Here is a 24,764-nt window from a genome sequence, read left to right as displayed (position 1 = left end):
TGTATTCAGCATATCTCGTAGAATTGTAAAACGCTATACAGGGTGTTCAATTTAAAAATAAATAAATAATGACGCCATAGTTTCTTCTTGAGGTACCCTGCATAGAAAATGTTTATTGCAAAAACGTGTCCGTTTCATGCGCTTATTAGTATGGTGGTAATATAAAAACTATGACTAAAAGCATTATTTTAATTTTATCCTGATAATGTTTTGTTTACCATAATCTTTTTAACGAATTTTGTTCTCTTTGTCACCGGGTCTTCTTTTATCTAATTAACTGCTCTCTATAATTTATTCATGCATAGAAAATTTAACAAAATTTTAACATAAAATATCAAAATTTTACTGCTTGGCGCGTCCTATAGTAATACAGATATTGTTGTACATAGAGAGGCATTTTTTGGATACGCACATACCGCGCATATATGTAAATTGTGAGAGTAGATCGAAAATTATCGACAACCAGTTTATACCGCTATATTGATCCTTATTAACAAGTATCTATATTTTCTTTATTGCTATTATGATTTATGGTTAAGTGAGTGATTTTGGAGATTACAAGGAAATAGGGCACTGCCCGAAGGTTAGCAAGAATGCACAAGTAAGTCCTTTTATATTAAATTCTATCTGTATGTGACAATAATCTGGGAATTTCCAATTTAATTATTGCGTTTAATAATAATTGTATAAGACTTATTTTTTATACATATTTATAAATTCGTTCTAGTCTACTTTAGACATATCCGATTTTTAATATATTTGAATATGAAATAATAAACTAACCTTAATTGGACTATTTTAAGCAAAAAAAAAAAAATGGGATGAATAATTTTTCTTTAAGAAAATAATAAAAAATTTAAAAATTTATGACATTGTATATCTAGAATTCATCTGTTCTAGGCAGTTGCTGAGAGAATATGTTTTTTTTCAACAACTGTCTGGAAGAAAATAATATTTTGTCTATTCCAGCCAGTTGAGAATCAAAAAATGTCAACTGTTTAATAGAGAACATAAATTCCCCAAGTAATCCACGTCAAATAAACGTTTATTTTTGGTTTACACCAGGTGTACATTTTTGGTCGAACTTCGACGATAAATATCGGATTAAATATCCGCGTGATATACGTTGAGCAATTTAATATTATGTTAAAAATAGACAATTATTATTTCATACGTATAATCATAATTATGGTATATTGAATACTATTTAAATACGTTTGCAAAATGCGTTTAATTGAAGTTTTGTAGTTAGCTTCTAAACAATATACATTTACCATCAACAAAGCATTGCATTTGTAGTTATAGAAAACCATTATAAAACTTTTATTTTAATCGTTAAATAATTGTTGATATGGAATTTATAATAAAAATGTCTATTTAGGCTTAAATTATGGTATATTATATCGGGTGTCCAGGAACCCTACCAACAAACTTTACAGGGTGATTATCCAAAAAACAAGAAAAAAAATATATAAAAAAGAAAAAACATTTTTGGTAAATAACTTGATTATCAACGTAGATATTTTTTGTTATTTGCAGACCTGTTTTGTGCAGCAAGGGGCATTTTTTGATGCGCAACAAAAAAAAATTCTAGCAGTGGCGTCCGTAAGGGAGATATCGTAAATATCTTTTAATAAAAAAAGGCACACCACTGCATCTTTATGTAATACATTTTTATTCTTAAAATCCTTGTTTAGTTTTAAGCAATTTTGTATTCTTCACTTTTTTTTTATTTGAGGCACTGCACGTTTTTTTTTTAAGTTATAATGGAAAATTTTAATACCACTACTGTGTACAAAAACTGGTATAGATACTTATTTAAAATATTATAAATGAAATTTTAAAAACTTTTATTTTTTAAGGAATAATGTTCTTAAAAAAATGAATACAGCCTCTAGACCCAACATATTAGGCCAAAATACATTATTTAGTAATTACTGTCAGATAATAATAATTTAATATAATTCCTTAAATGTAGTAATCCTTAAAAAATCAGTGTTCATTATTAGGCCTAAAAAGTAAAGTTTAGACAATTTTGAAACAAATACCTTTTTTCTTTAAAAATGTATAAGGGAAAAAAGATAATAAATTGAAATAAGTCTGTTTTAGAATTTTAACTTTAACACCCTTTTAAACACATAATTTTTTGTACAAGACTTTGATGAATTGGCATATTAACAGGAATGATAATATAGGTAAAAGATTCATCAAAGATATAGTTGAACTCATCTATTATTATCAGGTTTGTGTTATAAATATCCCTGGGTGTATTTTATAATTAGTGAAAACTTAGAATATAAGATGATGCAACAAATAATAAGCTAAGGAACATTTTAATCGAAACAGTATGGGTTGTAAATTTACTCACCATAAAAAACTTTTTTTTTGTTCTATACTGTGTTATACAATTATTTTTTGGGTGCAATAATATTAATAAGAATAATGTATAACGAAATAATATGGCGCATTATACTTAAAAATTGCAAAAAGACGCTGACAAGATTACCATAAACAGAAAGCATAATCATAAATGAACTTACCTATTAAAAAAAAAAAAACAATAGAATAGGTTTATTGGGATACTCTGCAAGACGGGAAGCAGAACAAGTAGGTACCTCTCGTATTTTTAAATGCTAAAATTTGCTTCCTTTTATAGACAGAACAGTATATGATATACGTATATTCCACAGTTAAATAAATCTACCTTGACCATATACGGTTGACAAATACATCAAAACCAATAATTTACTAAAAAATCGTTGAATAAGCATATATTTAACGATAATAATACGGTGATATGGTGTGTTGCTTGGGTCTTTGGATTTTTCTGCAACTGCCTGGCAAAAAGCATGATATTTTTTATTCCAGGCAGTTGACGACCAAACAAGTTCAACTACTTGAGAGAAAACATATTTTTTTGTATAATTCTTCAACTGCCTGGAAGAAAAAATGTTCGACCCAATCCAGGCAGTTGCTGGAATAAATCATAATATTCTTGGATTTTTTCTTCAAATTTTTGATCCGTTTCAGGCAGTTAATTTTTTTCAGTTTTTAGTCAATTAAAGTAATTTTTGTATTTATTCCAGGCAATTGATGTCATTTTACATTTTTCTGGACACTCGAAGTAGTTTTTTTTTTATTTTTCGAACAGTTTTTTCTATCTAGGCAACTGATGTAATTTTTTATTTTTTCCGTGCAGTTAAATATTTTTTTTACTAATAAACTTTACTTTTTTCAGACAATTTAAGCCATTTTCAATTTTATTCACGCAAGTAAAGTTTTTTGTGTCCTAGTACAAATATAATTATTGTTAAGCCTTATTTTTGCATTTTGCGATAAACGAGTTTTAAGATATAATTTATTAGCAACTTTTTCCCATCATCATTTAGTAAATCCGCATATAACCGACAGCAGATTCGCCGCGGTTTTTAAATCAAATTTTTCCGACATAATTTTATTATTTTCATTTGATTCTGTAGATTCTGGTCGTTCAGTTTGATGTAAACTTAGCCTATCTTTTAAAATATACTTTATACATTTAAAATATTTTTCTAAACTATTAATATATTCTTTCGCTTCGATAAATGTTTTTTTATCATGGGTACTTTTGTTAAATTTTAATTTTTTACTTTCTATAAGAGAGAAGCGTTAAAATTTTATGTTTTACAAAAAGTGGACCGCACGACTCACGACACGGTAGAATAGGAAAACAGTAAGCAAGTTGCTCTTTTCTGAAGTATAAACAGTAGGTCAAACCTATATTGAGCACATGAGCCCCAAAAAAATTATGCTACAGCTCAGGTGAGAGTCCACAAGCTAAAACATTTTTAACTAAGTCAGAGTCTAAACTATAAGAAATTACCGTAAAAGCATAGCAATAAAAAAAACCTTATGACATATCTTGGTAAATAATAATATAATAATAATAATAATAATAATAATAATAATAATAATAATTAATAATAATAATAATAATAATAATAATAATAATTATTATTATTATTATTATTATTATTATTATTATTATTATTACACATCACGTCACTGAAGAAGAAAAACATCGATCATGGGCACAAAAACCACTGCACGGGAGACACGTCAACGAGGTTAGCCAGGGATATATCGACACTAACGCGTCGAACTACTGGTTAACTTCAGGACAACTGTTTCCCGAAACGGAAGGTTTCCTCTTGGCCATACAAGACCAAGTTATTCCAACTAGAAACTCCTTGAAGTGCGTTATCTCGGATCCTTCAGTACAGAGTGATAAATGTCGATATCGATGCCAAGTGACAGAATCCATCCAACACATAACGGGAGGATGTCAAACGTTTGCCCAAACTGAGTATAAGGCACTTCATGACTGCGTGGGAAAAATACTGGACCAAGAACTTGCAGTTAAACTGAACCTCTTGAGGACGGACAAAGTTCCATATTACAGTTATACTCCAGAGCCAGTTCTTGAAAATGGCGAGTATAAATTGTACTGGGACCGAACTGTTCTCACCGACCAAAGAACTGTCAACAATACACCAGATCTTATCCTGGTGGATAAGCGACTAAGGAGAACCACGCTGATTGACGTTGCTATACCTAATAACAATAACCTCCAAGGAAAATACAACGAAAAGATCATCAAATATCGAGATCTTGAAGGGCAAATCAGACGGCAATGGGAGATGGAGCATGTTCAAACAATTCCGATAATAATCTCGTCAGCTGGACTTATACCAAAAACCCTTGTAGAGAACCTCAAACAACTGGGACTAAGTAAGCACCACTACAAAAACATGCAAAAAGCGATGCTACTGGGGACAGCACGGGTCGTCAGAAAGTTCATGGGTACAGAAGACCGAACACCATCCAGGGCCCGACAACCTGGAAAGGGTTCCCTCAGAGCTTAATCCTTTTGATATCTTAGATATCTGGGATAAGTGAATGTTCCCCATAAAACGGGAGTGTGATTGCCGCAAGGCAAAAATTTATAATAATAATAATAAGACGTTTATTAGGCACCAAGAGTATACAGCAATTAGGCACAGAGAATAAAACTAATAGGTAGTTGTATTAATTTTTACAAAAAAAAAATCGAAGGATTTGTAACTAAAGAATAACACTAATAATGCAAGGTGACCAACAGTCTATAATATGCAGATTTACAAAGATATTCCTTACATAAAATGCTCCCTGAATACTGTTGAGGCCGAAAAAAAAAATTAAAAAAAAAACATACTTAACGGGAGCATGGAAAGAGGATCAGGATATGAAAGAAAATATGAGGGAAAGGGAAGATGAGGCAAATTATATAATGATTTCTTGCAACGTTCAAAGCCTTTCAGGAACAAAATCATGAACAATATTACACGTAAATACGTTAAAAAAAAAAATAAATTCACTAATACACATAATTAACCAAGGAGAAGTAGCTTAATGTTAACTTAAAGTATCAATGTAAAATCATTTATTTATATAGTGTGCAAAAAAAGTATGTAAATGACTTTTTAAATAATTTCTTATTGTGCGCCGGAATAGTAAGCAAATTTTTCTTCTAATATTTAGGTTATGTACATTCGTTCGGAATCTGATTTTTCTATGCAAATGCGATGGAGACTTCTACTTAAGTAATTTATAAAAAAAAATAAATAACATCTAATACTCGTCAACTGAACATATTTAACCAGCCCGCATCCTTTAGCTTATACGAAATGTGCTTCCCTCTCCTTATGCCATATACAAGTTTTGCACGAATTCTGAAGTTTTTGTATCTTGTAGTTTTTGTTTATGGCATCGGAGCAGTCAAGACAAGGACCATAGGTAGTGTCGCAGAACTTGAAAGGTGACAAAACCAATGCTTCACAATGCATTTTTTTAATAATAATACTTAAATAATTCTTCTATAGTTTTTAACCATTACCAGACGTTGTGGAGTCCCAGAGACTCCCAGAACTGTGTTAACACGTATTCATATTTAGCCTTTTATCCCAGCGCGGCACGCTTTTTAAGCCGGGCGTCCACCGAAAGCGGTGCTGTGCTGTGCTGCGTTGGGCTATGCTGTGCTGTGCTGGGCAAAGCTGTAGTTGGACAGTCCACCAAAAGTTTGTCGTGCGTTAGCAAGCATAATATGATCTTATAAATTATTAATCTTTTAATTATGTTTAATAATATAGAAATTGAAAAGAATCTTTTTGATTTAAGTTCAGAAGAGGATGATTCCGAAGATGAGCATACAAATAATTTATTAAGTTGTATGCTTATGGCGGATAAAAGAAAACACAGATTTTGGATATCAAATCATTTAGTAGAGCGAAAACAATTTGGCGAATTTCATAAATTAATTCCAGTGTTAAGTGATGAGCAGTTTAAAAATTACTTTAGGCTTTCTAGAGCTCAGTTTGTGGAAATTCATGAATTAATAAGATTTGAAATTATAAAGCTTAATACGAACTACCGAGAAAGTGTCACAACAGAGGAGCGTTTGGGTGTATGTTTAAGGTAAGTTATTTTTTTGATTATTTAAAAGTAATATTTTTAGTTTTTCCTGACACAAATTTATTCCATCATAAAAAAATAATCTAATAGGTATTAAATAAATAATTAATATTTCTGCTATAATAGCTAATAGTAATATTAATATAATAATTATGGATTATCTAAATTCCAATTTCCAAAGTAGCTTCCTGCAGTTTCGTCGCTTGATGACTGGTTGGATGTTGATTGTGGTGACGGTAGCGGAGTAGAAGTATGATGATGATGATTATGATTATTATAAATTGAGTTCGAATGTTGGGGTGGCTGTAGTGTGTAAAAGTAATGTTGGGAACCGTGAGTACCAGTGCTGCTGCTGGCGTGGCTCGTAAAATTACTCAGTTCCGCCTCAGTAACAGCATCAAATATTTTTCGCTTAATGGAAACTTGTAAATGTGGAGGCATAGCAGCTGTTGTTAAATACATACTGTTGAAAAATTCCTTAAGAGGATCATTCGACCGCAATTTTTGTTCAAATTCTTTTTTTTGAGCGTCTCGCTCAGCAGCCCTAGCCTCCCTTTTTTCAGCTTGTTGTTTCATTATCGATACAACGTTTTCTTGCCATTGACTTTTTTTCTTCTTAACAGGCTCTATAAACTCAGGATTTTTCTCTTGGGTTTCTCTACTACTTATTTGAGTTTCTTCGTCAGTCACTACCGTGTGTTCAAAGTCACTGTGTGATTGTTCGTTTTGAGTTTGTATTTCGTCATGTGGCCATGTTTCCATTGTATTTTCGTTTGATGATTGCGTGTCAGCTACGTTGGAACATCTTTTTCGGTTGGTCATGTATGGAATCAAAAATTCCATTTGTTTTTGGTATACCCACAACCGTTTTACCGCAGGTGCTGCGTCCCCACTTTTACATTCATTTTGCCTTTTTAAAGCGTCCTTGAAAGAATCCCTTAACTTTTTCCATACCCGTTTAGCCTCTTTTCCTAAAAAAAAAAAAACTAATTTAAATATTAATAAAATTTAAAAAAAAATTTTTTTTTTAGATTTCTAGCGACGGGCGATTCCTACAAAACAATTGGATATAGTTTCCGTTTAGGAGAAAGAACTGTCTCAAAGATAGTTAATGAAGTTTGTTCATCCCTTTGGTCCCAGTTGCAACCGACACTCATGAAAATGCCCGACCAAGAGTCTTGGAAAGCCTATGAATTGGAATTTAGAGAACGATGGCAGTTTCCAAAATGTGTCGGTGCTATAGACGGCAAGCATGTGGTTATAAAAGCCCCACCGAATTCAGGTTCATCGTTTTTTAACTACAAGAAAACTTTTTCTGTAGTATTGATGGCCATAGCAAGTGCCAATTATCAACTGATTGCAGTCGACATTGGGTCATCAGGCAGATTTAGTGACGGGGGAATATTTGCTGATAGTCCTATTGGGCGAAGGTTAAAAACAAATTCGTTTAATTTTCCTGAACCTAGTCTCATGGAAAATTATAATGAATATAATTTTCCCTTCGTATTAGTCGGAGATGAGGCATTTCCGCTCATGGTAAATCTAATGAGACCATTTCCAAGACGATCTTTAAATAAAGAAAATCGTGTTTTTAATTATCGCTTGAGCAGAGCTAGACGAGTTATAGAAAATACTTTCGGTATATTGGCAGCAAGATTTCGAATCTATAAACGTCCATTGGAATGCAAATTGGAGAGTATAGATAGCATAATTAAAGCGACCTGTGTTCTACATAATTATTTAGGCACTAGGGAAGGTAGATCGCCTAATATAAATGAAGAACAATTAGGAAAAAGTTTGCCTGAAAATCAGTGGTTGCCATTAGCACATAGAGGTGTAAGAGCAACAGCTGAATCTTTTGCCATAAGGCAGAACTTTTGTAACTACTTTAACTCTGACACAGGAAGGATTCCGTGGCAAGATAAAATTATGTAAATAACCAGGAGTAATAAAACAAATTGTCGTACGTTTTGTATTTATTTTAAGTATCCTGTACCAAATTTCTTGAATAAATGGTTCTTTTCGAGTTAAAATAAAGAATAAATAAAAATAAATATTAAAATTTAACACCCTATACCTTAGTAACCATTTACTTTAGGTAAGTATGGAATATAGATAAATAATATAGGTATACAGGGTGTTTTACGTAACCACACTACTGTAAACTACACCCCTACTCGCTTATTTTGAATGAAACAGCCTAATATTGTTACTTTTTTGGATTTCACATTTCACACTAGATTCTAAAAACTTTAATGTATCACACTTTTATCTTTATCCAACTGTTTTTAAAATACAGGATGCCAAATAAATAATATAGTGACTTTTACGACTTTATGGGACTCTAGAGCTAATTCTGATAAAAGATGGAGTGAAATAAAGTTCATTTTTCTATCTTAACTTTTTCGGACCAATCTGTGTGATTTTTTAATTTTGTGTTTAATTTTGTTTTTAATTTTTAATTCTGTGTGAATTTGTGTGATTTTAATTTTATTTATTTAAACTTACCGTCTGTTATATTGCACTTTTTTGAGACTTCTTCCCAGACAATATCACGTGCGTCTTGACTTTTATAGTTCTTTTCATCTACTTTCCATAGGCAAGGATTTAATCTCACAGTTTCAATGAATTGTTCCATTTTTATCGTAATTAATAAAAAAAAAACAAAACGAGTTTGCCCGTCTCCGCACAGCGTCAATCGAACACAAAGCGAAGTCATGCGGCCCCGCACGACATAGCTTGTCTCGCCGCACAGCGCCCCAGCTTTAGTGGACGGTACTTCATAAGAATGCATTGGCAACCCAGCACCGCTCAACGCCGCTCCACCCAGCACAGCACAGCACCGCTTTCGGTGGACGCCCGGCTTTAGTACCTTCCTACTATGGCCTCAGCAACATCATGTTAGCGCGACAAAATTGTCAGTCACTCTTGATCCTGCGAACCGAACGCGTGGTAGTCCCTGGGACCTCACAACGTAGTTTTCGTGACTTTTTTGAGAAATGGCGACTCGTCAGAACATTGTGCAATCAGGTGATCCCAAGTTTAAACAGACTGTTCAGGCGTGGTATGATGAATTGTGCAGTGATTCTTCTGATCTGGAAAGAGATAGTATCGAAGATAGTGAATATGTTTTTAGTGCACATGAATCCGAAAGTGAAATGTCCGAAAAAGAAATCGATACATCTGCAGGAGGTAAGAATGTTGTGGACGAAATAGAAGAGGAGATGAAGGAGAACTTAGATCAGGAAAGGAATGAACATGAAAGAAAACATTATTATGGGAAAAATCGTTATAAGTAGTCATCAGTTGAACCTACACGAAACGTTCGCACTCCCAGCAACAACATTCTAAAGCTCCCTCCTATGCGTGGCATGTTTGACGCTGATAATAACATAGAGCCAATTGACGCCTGGAAAAAAATGTTTAGCCAAGACATGTTAGAAGTTATGGTACATTACACTAACCTAAAATTACAGGAGTACAGAGAGAAGGCTTCCAATGAGAATCGCACTGAATTTAGAGACAGCAACGAAATTGAGATTAATGGATTCCTTGGTCTCTTGCACTACTCTTGCACGAAAGTATAGAAGCTATGTTCGCCATAAATGGAACTGGAAGGGAAATATTCCGACTGGTTTTTTCAGTCCGAAGGTTTCAAGTGCTTCTGACATGTATTCGATTTCATACACGTAATGAAAGAAAGGAGCGATTAAAAGTTGATTCAGCAGCTGCAATATTAGAAATGTTGGAAAAATTCAACAAAAATTCACAGGCTGCTTATATTTTGGGTGGAAATGTTACGGTAGATGAAATGCTTGTGGGTTTTAGAGGTCACTGTTGTTTTAAAATGTACATACCCAGTAGACCTGAAAAATGTGGAGTGAAGGTGCCATGCTTAGCTGATGCCCGAACTCATTATGTGTAGAACACCTATATATATTGTGCTAAAGGTAGCGATACTTCAGAGGACTTGACTGATGAAGAAAAGAAGCTGGCTATTCCTACGAAGCTGTTGTTCGCCTTTGCAAACCAATCTTTGGAACCAACAGGAATGTCACGGGCGACAACTGGTACAGTTCAATGGAACTAGAAGATATTTTATTAAAAAACAAACTCGCGTACGTTGGTACACTAAACAAAAATAAGCTTGAAGTACCTCCTGAATTCCTTCTCTTTCAGAACAAGAGAATTATGACCTATTAGGAGTCCAAGATTATTGGCTGAATTTTGAAATTGTATAACATATTCAGTTCAAGACTAAAGTTATTTAAATTCTCAATCCGATGAGCGTTACTACAAAAAAAGTATAGCTTTAGATTTTGCTGGATTAATTTAAAAAAATAGATTTTGAGTTTCAGCATAGATATTATCAAGATCTATATTAATATTAATGTTAGCTTCGGGCATGACTGGGTTTAAATGAATGAGAAATTTGAGTATCATCTGCATAGCAGTGATGTTTATATCTATTTAATTTTCTTGTCAATTGCGATGTGTATATTGTGTACAGCAATGGACCCAAAATACTAACTTGTGGTACACCAGAAATAACGTTAAGTGCCGCCGATATTTCTCCATTTAGCAGAACTCTTTGGTTGCGGTTTAAAAGAAAAGATAAGTGTTAAGGCCGACTGAGAAAATCCTAGATAATGTAATAAAGATATGAGTATCTCATGTGTCAAATGCTTTGGTATAATCTAAGAGAATTAAAACAGTTGCCTGATCTTTATCCAAAGCCCGAAATGTATCGTTTATAACTTGAGATAACGCAATGACACAGCTATAGCCCTTATGAAATCCAGACTGATATTCTGGGATTAGATTATTGCTATTCAAATAATCAAGCTTTATAATTTTTTCCAAAATTTTCGAAAGAACAGACAGTATGGAAATAGAACGAAGATTATTGAATTCTATAGGATTTTTAATTTTAGGTAAGGGAACAATTTCCACTTTTTCGAAAATAGCTTTTCTTCAGAAAGCAGGAGGGTTAATAATTGCAGGACTGCAAAGCCTAATAATAGTAATATATAAATTATCGGATCCTAATGCCTTGGCTTTTATAGTTATATGGTCTTGAAATCAATGATTAAATATATTAAAAAAGATATGCAATTGAGAAAAAAAATCATAAATCATGAATACAAAATTATCTGTTTATATAGTTTTTAAATTTGCCGTAAACAATCCTGCAATAAAAACAAAAAAGTAATAACATAGAAGCGATATAGCGGTGCCCTGGTGGTTAGTTTATGTGCTTGTTGTTGGGCCGAAGACGGTGGCAGAATTACGACCTTTTTCCGCACCCTTATATTGTAATGTCGAGCGACCCACGCGGGACGCCATCCAACAGGAAAGGTCGGATTTATGAAAAATTTCACCCCTCTCTATATTGCCGAGAATTTTCTTTCATATTAAAAGTCAAATCCAATCGTCGCATAACTCTAAAAGGTATAAATATTTTTATTATCACTTCTCCCGAAAAAATATACAGAAGAATGCGTTAACAGGTTTAATTTAACGAAAGCAAAGACCATAACGGATAATTTTTTTTAGTAGAATTACGAAACAAATACTTTTTACTTATATAAGAAAGCGTTATTTAAGTTATTATTAATTAATAAAACAATATTATTATTGTAATATAATTTTATTTAAACTTGCATATGTACTGCATTATTAATAACACTTACCATATTTCTACTAATGCGATATTGCCATTCGTGTATACAGAAATCAAAATGGTTTATAGTACAGTCAATCTAGATTCAAAAAGAGCCTAAATTGAAAAAAAAATCATCCCTGGTCTCATACTTTGGGAGCTATTAATGATCTATTAGAAAAGTTTAATTTCACGGATGTGTATACATCCTTTCCTACCATTTTTGAGAAACGTTAAAAAAAATTTATTTGATTTTCTGGTCAAACCGTGAGTCTCAGAGAAAATGTTACGTGACAAAAAATGAATAGAATTAAATTGTCTACAATTTTGGTTTCCTGTAATAAAGTTGTAAAACCTAGGAGAACAAAGTTAGAGGGCGTCAAATTCACCAAAACGCAGTTTTTTTCACTCCTAAATAGGAAATAATTTTTTTGTATTTAACTATCGCAAGGATATTTAAATTAAAAAGCATGAAAATGAAGTGTCGGGTGGAAATATGTCATTTAACTTACTAATTGGTATATAGGAGCCACCAACGAAAAAATAGAAAGTGAGAGGAAGACAAAAGGAGTATTGGCACATTTTATTCAAATTTTCTTACAATGAGTGCCTTTGTCATCTTATTCATTATGATCATTTTTGTATTTTCCAAATGACTTATTATATTGGATATTGACATACTGACGTTCAGAACATATATTGTGTTAAGTATTTATAATTAAGATCATCTCTCGTGTGAAGCCACTATTAGTTTCTGGCATAACCCCACTCCGTGATTCTTTTGTGGTTATGTAGTTTTTAAGGTTAGTTTTGTTGTTGTTGTCTTTGAGGTATAAACATGCCGGAAATCGTTTTTAAGTTAACCACTAACAGTAATTTCTTAGTCGAAATAAGGTGCTTTATTTTGCCTCATAACAACCAACTTTAAAATATTTGTAATTGTAGCAAATGTGCAATTATTGTTTTTTAGTAATTAACGTTTTTTACGTAATTTACAATTAAAATATACCCATTAATAACTCTTCTAGTATCAACAATATACAATGCATCCATAAAGTAGTGGATAAATTTAATTAAAATGAAATGGACCATGTGTGGAAAAAATATAATATCCGAACACGTCGATTTTAATATTTGGTTTAGGGTTTTTCTACTTTGAAATTAAATATACAGGGTGACCCAAAAAAAAGGAGATGACGTCATCAATATGTTTTTTAGATGGAAGCCACCATTTTTTAATGCAGAATCAGAAAGAAAGCATATTTTTACAAAGGATATGGTACAAATGAATAGTGGTTACATAAGCAATTTTGAACGAAAAATGATGATAATATGTAAAATTAATGAAATTCCCATCTAAATTAAATGTTCGAATCAAGCTGCGTTAACAATCTGACAATAACCAAGGCGATTTAAAAATTCTTTTTGAACGTTATCAATGACCTCTGGAGTAATATTTATAATTTCCTGACGTATTTGTTCTTTTAAAGCATCTAAACTCGCTGGCTTAGTAACATACACTTTACTTCTCAAGTAATTCCATAAGAAGTAATCGGGGGGAGTTAAATCTTGCGATCTGGGTGTCCATTTGATGAACCCTCGCCTATCTATCCAACGATTTAAAAAAACTTTATCTAGACAGTTGGCAACGGGTGCTGAAAAAAAAAGATCCCGTTAGTGCATGTCGGGTTCTTCCAAATCTGGATACAAAATTATCAGAGCGGGTATAAGATCATTTTGATGAAAGCCAAATTTACCTCTCACCAGTGAAAGTGTTATCAAATAAGTAAGATTCTAAAACTCTTCCTTCCGCTATACCGCACCACACATTGACTTTTTGACTGTTGTGTATGACATTTTGTGAACCAGTGAGGGTTTTCGGTCGCCCAATATTGCCAATTATGTCTGTTCATATGGCTGCTGTTTAGAGTAAACTTTGCTTCGTCAAAAAAGGTCAATCTTATCGTTCTTCTCGTTATCAAACATTTTATTCCTTCACGTTCAGTTCATTTTCTTATATTTCATAGTTAGTTAGATTATATAGTCTAAAATAATATTTGTACTATACTTTACTTAATAATTACTCATCTTAAAATAGCTGAAGCTTGCTAAAACCTAATCCTTATTATAAAGATGGTACATTAAGGATTAGGTTTTAACAAGCTCGTTGCATGTTATAAAAAATGTTAATCCTATCATCCACTTTTACCACTAATCAAAACTCTTTATTTTACGCTTGACACGCGTTTTGCTAAAGATGTTAGCAAAACTAAGATATTGAATTCAATGTATTTTTGAATAGAATAGGGATATTGCTTTATTAAAAATATTTAAAATAAAATTAACTAAAACGAATAATTTTAAATTAAGACATGTTCTGATATTTTTACATGACTTACATAATAATATAATAATAATATTGCATATTATAAGCAATAAGCACTTACACAGTATATTTTATATTATAATAACACAATAGAACAAAGAACTTGCTAATGCCAGGTAGTAGCTTTCAAATTTAAAATATTTTAATAGCGCTCTTCACCCCTTTTCATTAATAATACTATGCTTTCCATTTCACGAAGACTCCCATATATTAAAATGATAATGGATCTGAGCACCATAGATCTTTTAGCAAAAAGCCAACCATAAAAAACACTGTTGTGAATCTCCCCTTGCTTGGCCCAATTCTTTGGTGCCCTTTGCCGATCTTTGGGCCCATTATAACTGTAGGTAATAAATATTCACATGTCACATACATTATCACCACATCGCTATCATCGTGGGTAAGTTTTGTGTTTTACGAGTTTGAATTACCATGCGTGAAATATTTTTTTTTCTGAATGTGGATGTGGTGGGTTAAGTGCATAAAGAGAATAAATGGGGAGCTTTTTAGCTCATAACTTATTGGAGGGGAAATGTGATATTTGTTTAGGAAAGCTAAATATAATTTTTACTTTTAGATTTGAAGTTTTGTGTATGGAAATACCTACAGGTGCTTGTGACATTTATATATTACATTATCCTGTTTATACCCTGTAAGTGGCTAATCATCGGAACGATTCTTATTGCATCAGAACGTTATCTTAAGTCCCTTAAATAGACAACGAAATCTCGATATCTGGAAAAAAATTAAATATTTACAGGGTAGTGATGATTCAGGTAATTCATACCGGTGGTTGGTCCTCAAAACGAAATGATTCAATACTGCTTCCAAGCTAGATTTCTTTTTACGAATTTTTTTATACATTTTTTGGAATAATTTTTTACTTTATTAGACCGTCCTGACTTTCTTTCATTTCAACCCCGTCGTCCATCGCCTCCATTTGCACTTCTTCACCTAATTCCTCCTGAAATACCTTAGGATCTTCTTAATCCTCATCTGAATCACTTAAAATATACAGGGTGTTTCCTAACTACGGTACGAAACTATACAGGGTGAATCGTTAGGTCGTTTTATGAAAAAAAGTTCCTATGAACGTATGTCGGGAGTTGCTTTGTTTCTGAGATACAGGCCGATGCAGGTTCAAAAAAACGGTATTTTAAAAATACTATAACTATCCTTAAACCAATTTGGTTGAAATTTGGTGCAATTATTTGAAGTTATAAGACGTTTATTTAGCTGTAACTAGATTGAAATTATTAGGTCCAGTGGCGTGTCAGTGGGCACCACATGCTTATTGTTGAGAAAAAAACAAGGCCGATAATTGTTTTGCAGCTTTTTATTTCTTTTTGTATTTAAGCAACTAAAAATACAACTTTTTTGTATCTTATATTATCTTCATATCTGGCTTTGTTTTCGAAAAAAAAATTTAAAGTATCTTTAACTCATTCTAAAAATTATCCATGGACGACAACATGAAATAAAAACCAATTAATTCGATGAACAATTTCGACCTTAAAGTAAATGAGCAAAATGTCCACCTTCTGATAAAATACACGACTGCAAACGATTTGTCATTAAGTGTCTGACACGCTCAAAAATACCTGGAGTATCCCTTATGATATTGCAATTGACAATTATCCGATTCCTCAAGTCATTCACATCTAGAACAGGAGTTTTATAAACAAGAGCCTTCAGATGGCCCCATAAATAGTAATCCGGGGGATTCATATCAGGACTGCGAGCCGGCCAATTTTGAGGTCTTGCACGTACAATTCAGCAATTAGGGTAGATGACGTCGAGATGCTGACGAGCAAGAACACTGAAATGAGCTACAAGTAAGAGTCAAAACACATGTTAATCTTGCCGGTAAAAAAAAATGGGCCAATAAGGTAGTCACCAATAATTTCTATCCAAACGTTCAGCGAAAATTGTTGCTGAAAATGAGTTTCTCTAATAACGTGGGGATTTTCGTCGGCCCAAAAATGATCATTGTGGAAGTTCATAATAGCATCTCTTGAAAAATTTGCCTCGTCCGTAAATAAAATATTTGGTAGGAAATTATTATTGTGTGTCATCGTATGAATCAACCACCTGCAAAACATTAATCTTGGATGAAAATTCCGAGGCAGTAGAGCTTGTACACGCTGTATGTGATATGGATGCACGAGGTTTCTTTTTAGAACTTTCCAAACGGTTTTTGAACTGACTTCAAGCTGCAGTGCAATCTTCCTGATACTATTGGAAGGATCTTCTTCTATCGCATGAAGTGTAGCTTCTTCCAGTTCAGGCGTTGTTATAGTTTATGGTCTTCCACCACCCATATTTTTATTAAAACTCCCAGTTTCAAATAATCTTGCATGTAGTTTTCTAAATGTTTTTGCACATGGAATTACTCTGTAAGGATATCTGTCCTGGTAAATTTTTCGTGCTTCTTCCGCATTTCCATTTGCTAATCCATAAATAAAGTGCATATCGGTCATTTCATGGTTAGTAAAATTATTCATAATGGAGTAATAAATCACTGCTAATTGACTGCTGAATTTTACTTATAGCAATTCTATCACTGTCAGCTGGTCTCCAAACAAAGGAGGTACTTGAATGAACTTGCCAATTATTTGTCATAAGAAGCAATGTATTTGATATTTTGTTGTATTTCAAAAATCTGATAATAAAAATCGTAGAAGTTGAATGTTTATTATCATAGTAAACAAGACACAAGAGACCAAAAAGTCGTGCATTGGAGGGTGGACATGTACTTTAGGGTCGAAATTGTTTATCGAATTAATTGGTTTTTGTTTCATGTTGTCGTCCATGGATAATTATTAGAATGAGTTAAAGATACTTTAAATTTTTTTTTCTCGAAAACAAAGCCAGATATGAAGATAATAAGATAAGATACGAAAAAGTTGTATTTTTAGTTGCTTAAATACAAAAATAAATAAAAAAACTTGTTGAAAAAAAACTTGTTTTTTTCTCAACAATAAGCATGTGGTGCCCACTGGCATGCCACTGGACTTAATAATTTCAATCTAGTTACAGCTAAATAAGCGTCTTATAACTTCAAATAACTGCACCAAATTTCAACCAAATCGGTTTAAGGATAGTTATAGTATTTTTAAAATACCGTTATTTTTTTGAACCTTCATCGCCCTGTATCTCAGAAACAAAGCAACTCCCGACATACGTCCATAGGAACTTTTTTTCATAAAACGACCTATCGATTCACCCTGTATAGTTTCGTACCGTAGTTAGGAAACACCCTATAATTTGGGTCTGATACGCTGTCAATATCAGAAACATCCATTCCTTCTTCACTATAAGATCAGTTTTCCATATGGATTGCTTATTACTAACGGGTCGATTTTGGCTCATTTTATGTATCAAACTCTAAAAATATAAACAAATAAGTGAGTTTTCCAGCAAGAGCAAAACATATTACAACCACTTCACTGACGAGCAGGCGACAACAAAAATATTATTTCTACAATACAGGTATGCATTAAGTATGAGTAACTCTTTGTATTACACTTTTCAATATAAATATGCAACAATATGCACTCGCCAAATAAAATGTAGGCTTTAAGTAATCACTGATATATACTTTACGCTAAAACATAACATTAATTTTGCCGAAAAAAATTATATCAAAAAATTAATAGAATTTGAATTTCAAAAAAATATATTTTTACCCTCTTCGTTTAATTGTATTTTTTATGTAATTAATAATATATAAAAGATATAGTCATGTAAAACATCTGCCAAGCATTTAGTTTAAAGAGTACTTAAAAAACTGGTATATTAATATCATACTGGAATCGTTCTGTTTATGCTCTGGGACGCATTTTGTGTATTTTTTCTCTTTGCATCTGGCAGACTTTTTTGTAAGTGGCGTATGTATATTTTTAGCAGTTAATAAGTTAATATTTGTTTTTTAATGAATCGATCCCACGAATATTATGGTTAGCGTATTGGATCAATTTAATTTACTTTTTTGTTGGTGTAGTTATTTATTTGGCTTTTTAAGAGGGTAAGTTAATAATTAATTGGATTGCGTTTATTGATAGGGATCCAAACGACAATTTGTTGTTTTGAGAAAATGGCATCTAACTTTGATGCTTTACTGTAAATCGGCAAATAAATATTTGGTAGTCTTTTTTGGTTTTCTTGGTCGACCTATAATTAACTTAAAATGTTCGCATTTTAGCATATTTCTAAACTCCAATTTTCCTTGACTTTTTAATGAATTTGGTGCTTGGATCTATTTAAATATATTACTTAAATATACTCAAACATTTATTTAAAGGGCACCAATGGAAGTTTTGGTTAATGGTTTTTTTTATAGATTTAAGAATAAAATTAATTATGTAATTGGTTCCATTTATACAAATTCTTTCTTTAGGACAAAACTGCTGCTTATTATAAAAAATACAGGTGTGAAAAAACATAAGTAAATATTATAAGTAAGAAAATATAAGTAAATATTTAAAACATAAGTAAACACAATAGCCTAATTTAAATTATCCTCCTCTACTTCAAAGTCTACGTCTTCACCAAACCCATCAATATCATCCAAAAAATCCTTAATTGCATCAACTTTATAAAAAACTTTAGCATCTGTAGGAATAAATCGCAACACACTTTTTATATCAGCGGCCTTTTTGCTTGAAATGGGCTTTCCATTTGGATATAGTCGTTTAAGGTCCTCAAATTTTGGGTGGTTAGTTTTTTTTCGTCTGGTTGTTTTTGAAATATCTACTTCCTGGAAGCAATTATCTTCAGAATGATCATATTTGAAAAAAATTGAAAAAGGCTTTTCTTTTATTAACCTAATGGCTTTTGTCTTTAGCCAACTAATCTTTTCACTTATTTTCTGTTAGTAGTTTTTTTTCAATATCTTCGATTGAAAAAACATCATTACATTCCATTTGTTGAACCACAAATTTATTATTTGTTTTACAATCTTCAATAATACGTTTAAAATCATTAAGTGTATAGATACGTACCTGTTGTTTTATTATTAAACCAAAATCTGTATCATTTATCAGAAAGCTGACTGTGGCTTGGGCCACTGTTGCCTTAAAGATCGCGCTATATGGAACATAAATGAGCATAAAACGCAAAATGTCAATTTTGTGGGTTAGGCCACTGTTCCGCTGATAGACTCAATTCATCATCCTCTTCCAATATAACTAAATAAGCTATAAGCTCGGCAGTTGTCAAGGATTTTCGATTTCTTCATTTTTCGGCCCAAGACATAATCTGTAACAATTAAATTTGATCAGGATATCTTTCTAAGGAGCCTTTCTTTCAAAATATTTCACGATATTCTAACTACTTTATGTCTTTTTATTCGACGGAATCGTTTACAAAGATTCTCATTTACATATATAAAGAACTTATCAATTGCTGAAGAAGTAACACCTACAACTCACTTTTTTGATCAAACTTCTTATGAATACACTACGTAGTACTTAAACAAAGGTCAAATGCAAACTAAAACAAAACATCTGTTGCTAAATGCTAGAGACGCCTCTCGACTATACTCGTGCGCTGTTGTCAACGTGTGTACGATTTCTGTCGGGTATGCCCATGGTTGCGTAAACGCAACATTTTCAAATATAAGAATTAGATTCTACGTTTTAATCGCTAAGACATAAGTTTTTTTTTTATTATTTTACTTACCCTCAAAAAAAGTTTGGTCCACCAACCAGAAAATGCGAATGATCCCTTAGTTCACCATAATGGTAAACTAGGTAACCAATCAGACTTTTATTTTAGTATTTAACTTCGTAAAATTACAAACAAGCAGAAATGCCTTATATTTAGATTAAGAGAAACAGATAAAATCCTAAAAAAAAGCCAACATAGATATTCTCTTTCACAAGTTACTGTTGGGAAATTAGCCTAAGGCTCATCCACTTTAAACCATTTTTCCAATGATTTGCTCCTCGTGAAAACGGGAACACCCGCGCAGTTAAATAACGTTACGGCTTTATTTAATGGAAATTAATTCGTAATGTCTTAGCTTGTATTTCCATTATTCCTTTGTTACTGTATTTTGTAGATATTTATTGCTCGAGCAGCAGCGTCATCTCGAAACGAGACGATTTCTATCTCGTTTCTGGCTTAATGGCGTGGAGTTAATTTTATGTTTTTGAGAGCCACATATATCTCGAAAAAGTCTTGTCTGGCGCGCTGCTACGATTTTTTTATATAGTAAAGAAAAAAGGGAAAATTTATAAAGCTTTTACCTTAAGTGACCTTTTTGTAACTATGTGGGACATGCAAGGGATACTTCGCCCATGTGAACCTATTAAGTTCTACGTAAAAGGTATCGAGATAAATTTATTATAATGGAGAAAATAAATCTTTTAGGTAGTTACAGTGTTATTTTGTTGTCGTCTTTATTTCGCGCAAATTTATTGCAGGTTTAAATTAATGGTCAATTCGATAAGTAAAATTGCATAATAATTTCTATGAATTTTTCTTTTCATAAAAATGTAGAATGACCACAATAATAACTGTTAAGTTAGGAATAACTCATCTGCAGAAGGGATTTTCTATGCAAACAAATATGGTATAAAATAATGAGTACTTTGCTTAAGATTGGCCATATTGGAACCGATTTGGCTTATTTTAGCTTGTTCATAAAACCAGATCTAATATGACTATTATAGCTTTTCTGAATGGTTAGAGTCAGGATTATATGATGAACCTTTAATAATAATATTTTATATGTCTCACGAAACTTAAATGAACAAGAATTCATAAGTAATTTAAGAATTAATAATACGAGTTGCCTATTGTTGGAAGCTCATGTATACTAAGCTAATTTTAAGCAAAATTATTTTAAATCGTGTTGAAAGTCTTAAATATAAAAATCTTAGATAATAGATAAATATGCTAAATTTAGTGATATTTATACGAGTTTCTTTTCTTAGTTAAATAAAGCTACAAAAATATTAAAAATTTTAACTTTTAGACTTAGCAAATGACACTATTGAAAAAATATATCTAGATAGATATATATTATATACGAAAGATAAAAATACGCCGCAACTGTACGCTACAGCTAAATATTCAGAATAACAAAATAAGTCTGCAGACTCTCGGGGGCATAGAGTTAAAAAAGAAAAGACAGAAGATATCCCACCTGGGATCGTATTAGGGATATCTCGCCTGGCTTCGGTGCTTTTCTGTACCTTTTATTTTTCTATCACGAAGGAGTCAAAGAGTAAAACGGCGAATCCACGTGAATAAACTATGTTGCTATTTTAAGAGGGATTTAGCGAGATCACTATATCCTTATGCGATTTTTTGTTTCATTTTTAGACGAACCCCATTCAAAGGTATTTGACTGCTTAGAAAAACTTATAAATAATATAATTATATTTTGCGATAGTGCTAAGTGTGGTTGAAAATAAAAGCATAAAAACGATTGTCTGAGGGATGCATAGTAAATGTATAACTATATTTGTTCTACAGGTTGGCAAATTGCATTGCGCATTTTCCAAAATTTTTTAACAAATTACTTTTCTAGCCGTCTAATAGTGGGACTCAGATTAAATGGAGATTAGTTTCAAAAATCTCAAATTTATTTTTGTATAATTTAAATTTTTCTACTTTTATTAAAGTTGGTATTTTATTTTTATTAGAATAACGTTGTAATTTTCATAATGCAATACACAGCATAATAAACATTTAGAAATCACGATTCTATTTGGGTTGTTAACTGATGTAGGTAAAGCTTGCATTAGAAAAATATTTTTTGAAATTGTATTGGAACTCACATCAAAATCAGACGCTTATTAGCACAAAACACAAATATAGAGAAATGTTGCTTAATGACCAGACAGAAATTCCATTGACGTTGTTAACAAGGTCGGGGCGCAATCAAATTGGGTAGTATGTGGCGGGAAATTTAAACCTGATCTATTACGCAATTTGAATTTAAATTAATTCGCAGAATTACGAAAGTTGATGCGTTAACTAAAGAGTGATAAGAGATATATTTAAATATAATTTTATTTTATTTTAAAATTAACAATACCGATATCAGTTTAATTTGAAAGTTGCAAAGAAAAATAAATGTTAATATTGCATATCTCAGACATTTCTTATTCCTTTCTTTAATAACTAACACATGGACCAAAATATTATTTGATTTTAATTTAAAGCTAGTTCTCAAGAAATTGTCTATTTAGCACATTTGAAGGCCTTGGCGTGAAAACGATGTATGCCACAACAAAATCAAAATTAAATTCTTTTTATTTGAATTCGGTTGTAAAAGATAAAACACCTTACCTAGTCTTATACGAATAAAAAGGTTTTAAAAAAAATCACTAGATTTACTTTTTTGGAATTTAATTTGCAAAAAATGTGGCTTGTATCCTTTTATATGAAAAAATAAAGGTAAACTGAAAAAACATAAAAGTTAAATGAAAAATAAATTAATTGTCATCACTTAATGGGTAGTCTTCATCCAAATGCTCTATATCCATCGGTAATGCCCCTTCTTGACTAACCAGTTTTTTTGCGCCAATATCCAAAAAAAAAATGATTGCTTACTTCAGGTATATACGGTAGCAAAAGTGATAAATTATCAAGTTTTTTGGGGTTTATTTTTATTGGCTCCATATATTTTTGTTTTAAACATTCTGTTAAACATTGCCTTCCAATACCTTTTTTTTCAATATTTACGTTTTTAAAATTTTCATTTAAGTAATGTTTTATCTTTAAAAGGTTGGGATTTACGCTGTCAAACTTAAAGATACAAATTTTGCTAAAGGCAACTTTTTCTTTTTCATCGGTTAGCTTTTTTTTAGTAATATTTCCTTCTAAAGATTTGAATGAAAAGAAGTCTTCTATCTTCATTACAGTAACTTTAAACAGATTGGTTCTGCTGATGGAATCTGCTGGTTCATATACTGCCTTTATCTTCTTTTTATATTTCTCTATCATAGCAAAGTCCCTATCGAACGGAAGATGAGTATGCCCCACTACTAAGAATCTATGCTCTATGGATTCAAATACACCTTCTTTAACCAACTGCTTCTACAAGCTCATTAAGACCCAGTTCTTATTTTACCTCCGCAATTATCTGTATATAAAATAAGGTTTTTGGGGAGGTGTTCTTGTTCTTTGAAATGTTTTAAAAGAATACTGGAAATCTCATCGCTATCTCTTTTACCAGTATTCTCAGACCACATGTACATATAGCCCTTATCATTCACACAGCCATGGACTCCAAGATTATATGCCCATGCCTTCCTTAAGTAAAAAGCAGAACCAGTTGTTAAAGAGGGTATAGGGAGTGCTTGCTGAAGGTCAAATGATAATACGTATGTATCCTTTAAAGCAGCCATTTTTATTTCATCCTTTAAAGTATTTTGCATTGCTTCAGCGCCCCTTAAATGCAACCCCTTTTCTGTCTTTAACTTCTTTAGAGATTCTTCATCTTCTTTAGAATTCTCAATGTTTACATCTAGTTCATCGCATATCTTACAGGTATCGCTTCTTGGTAGCTTAAATCCTATATTAAACTCAGAACAAAATCCTTCTGTATTTATCCTGACTTATAGGTATTATATTTTTTTCAACACACCAAGGCTTATAATAATCATAGTATAAAGAAGATATATTGAGGTCATGATTAATGTAAGTTTTATGAGGATTTTTTTTCCTACTGTAATGGCTTGTGTATTTTGGAATAATATTAATATGGTCTCGAGCTGACTGGCAGGCCTCCTCCGGTATTTTATTATGACGCACTAGAAACTTCCCTCGTTGATCTGGTTTAGGTGTGGTTAGGCCTTCAAGCATTTGTTTGTGCAGAAGCTGTAATCACTTCTGAGACGTCAGACCATGAATGAAAATAAATTCTCTTTTACATATTTTTTGACATCAAAGCCATTGACCCTCACAAAATAGTGAAAACTTCCGAGAAGAGACAGCTCTCTTTGTTTTCTTGGGGTATGAACGTTTTTTTGGCAACTGCTTTATGTTATAATAAATAAATACGCTTGTCATAATCGCCAATATTCCAAAAATCGTCAAAAACTTTATTTTCTGTACCTTGAAGCAACATCCTACAGTTTTTGTTGCAACCACATGGTCGACCTAAGACTCTGGCTTCAATATTTTTGCCTTTTTTATTTATATAGGGCGAACCAAGATTTCGACGTATTTTTCTGGATTCCTGTAAAAAATCCGCTGTATATGGTTATT

At 32.0% G+C, this 24,764-nt stretch overlaps 2 protein-coding genes across 2 annotated transcripts in view; both read left to right on the top strand.

The window, feature by feature from the left end:
• LOC126747780 (headcase protein) overlaps positions 1–24,764 on the top strand; it is a 297,681-nt gene that overhangs the window by 112,615 nt on the left and 160,302 nt on the right. The window lies entirely within an intron of this gene.
• Positions 5,877–8,831, top strand: LOC126747781 (uncharacterized). The gene is made up of 2 exons (XM_050456582.1): positions 5,877–6,492; positions 7,521–8,831. Exons 1-2 carry the CDS (start codon positions 6,152–6,154, stop codon positions 8,422–8,424), a joined length of 1,245 nt encoding a protein of 414 aa, XP_050312539.1. The 5' UTR covers positions 5,877–6,151; the 3' UTR covers positions 8,425–8,831.

This window comes from Anthonomus grandis, chromosome 20 (assembly GCF_022605725.1).
Source record: "Anthonomus grandis grandis chromosome 20, icAntGran1.3, whole genome shotgun sequence".
NCBI classification, from domain to species: domain Eukaryota; kingdom Metazoa; phylum Arthropoda; class Insecta; order Coleoptera; family Curculionidae; genus Anthonomus; species Anthonomus grandis.
The sequence above is the reverse complement of the archived record's forward strand: the minus strand, read 5'-3'. Positions and strand labels throughout refer to the sequence as shown.

Coding starts and splice junctions, on each gene's coding strand:
- LOC126747781 (XM_050456582.1), top strand. CDS start 6,152: ATGTTTAATAATATAGAAATTGAAAAGAATCTTTTTGATTTAAGTTCA. Junction 6,493..7,520: donor CGTTTGGGTGTATGTTTAAG/GTAAGTTATTTT, acceptor TTTTTTTTTTAG/ATTTCTAGCGACGGGCGATT.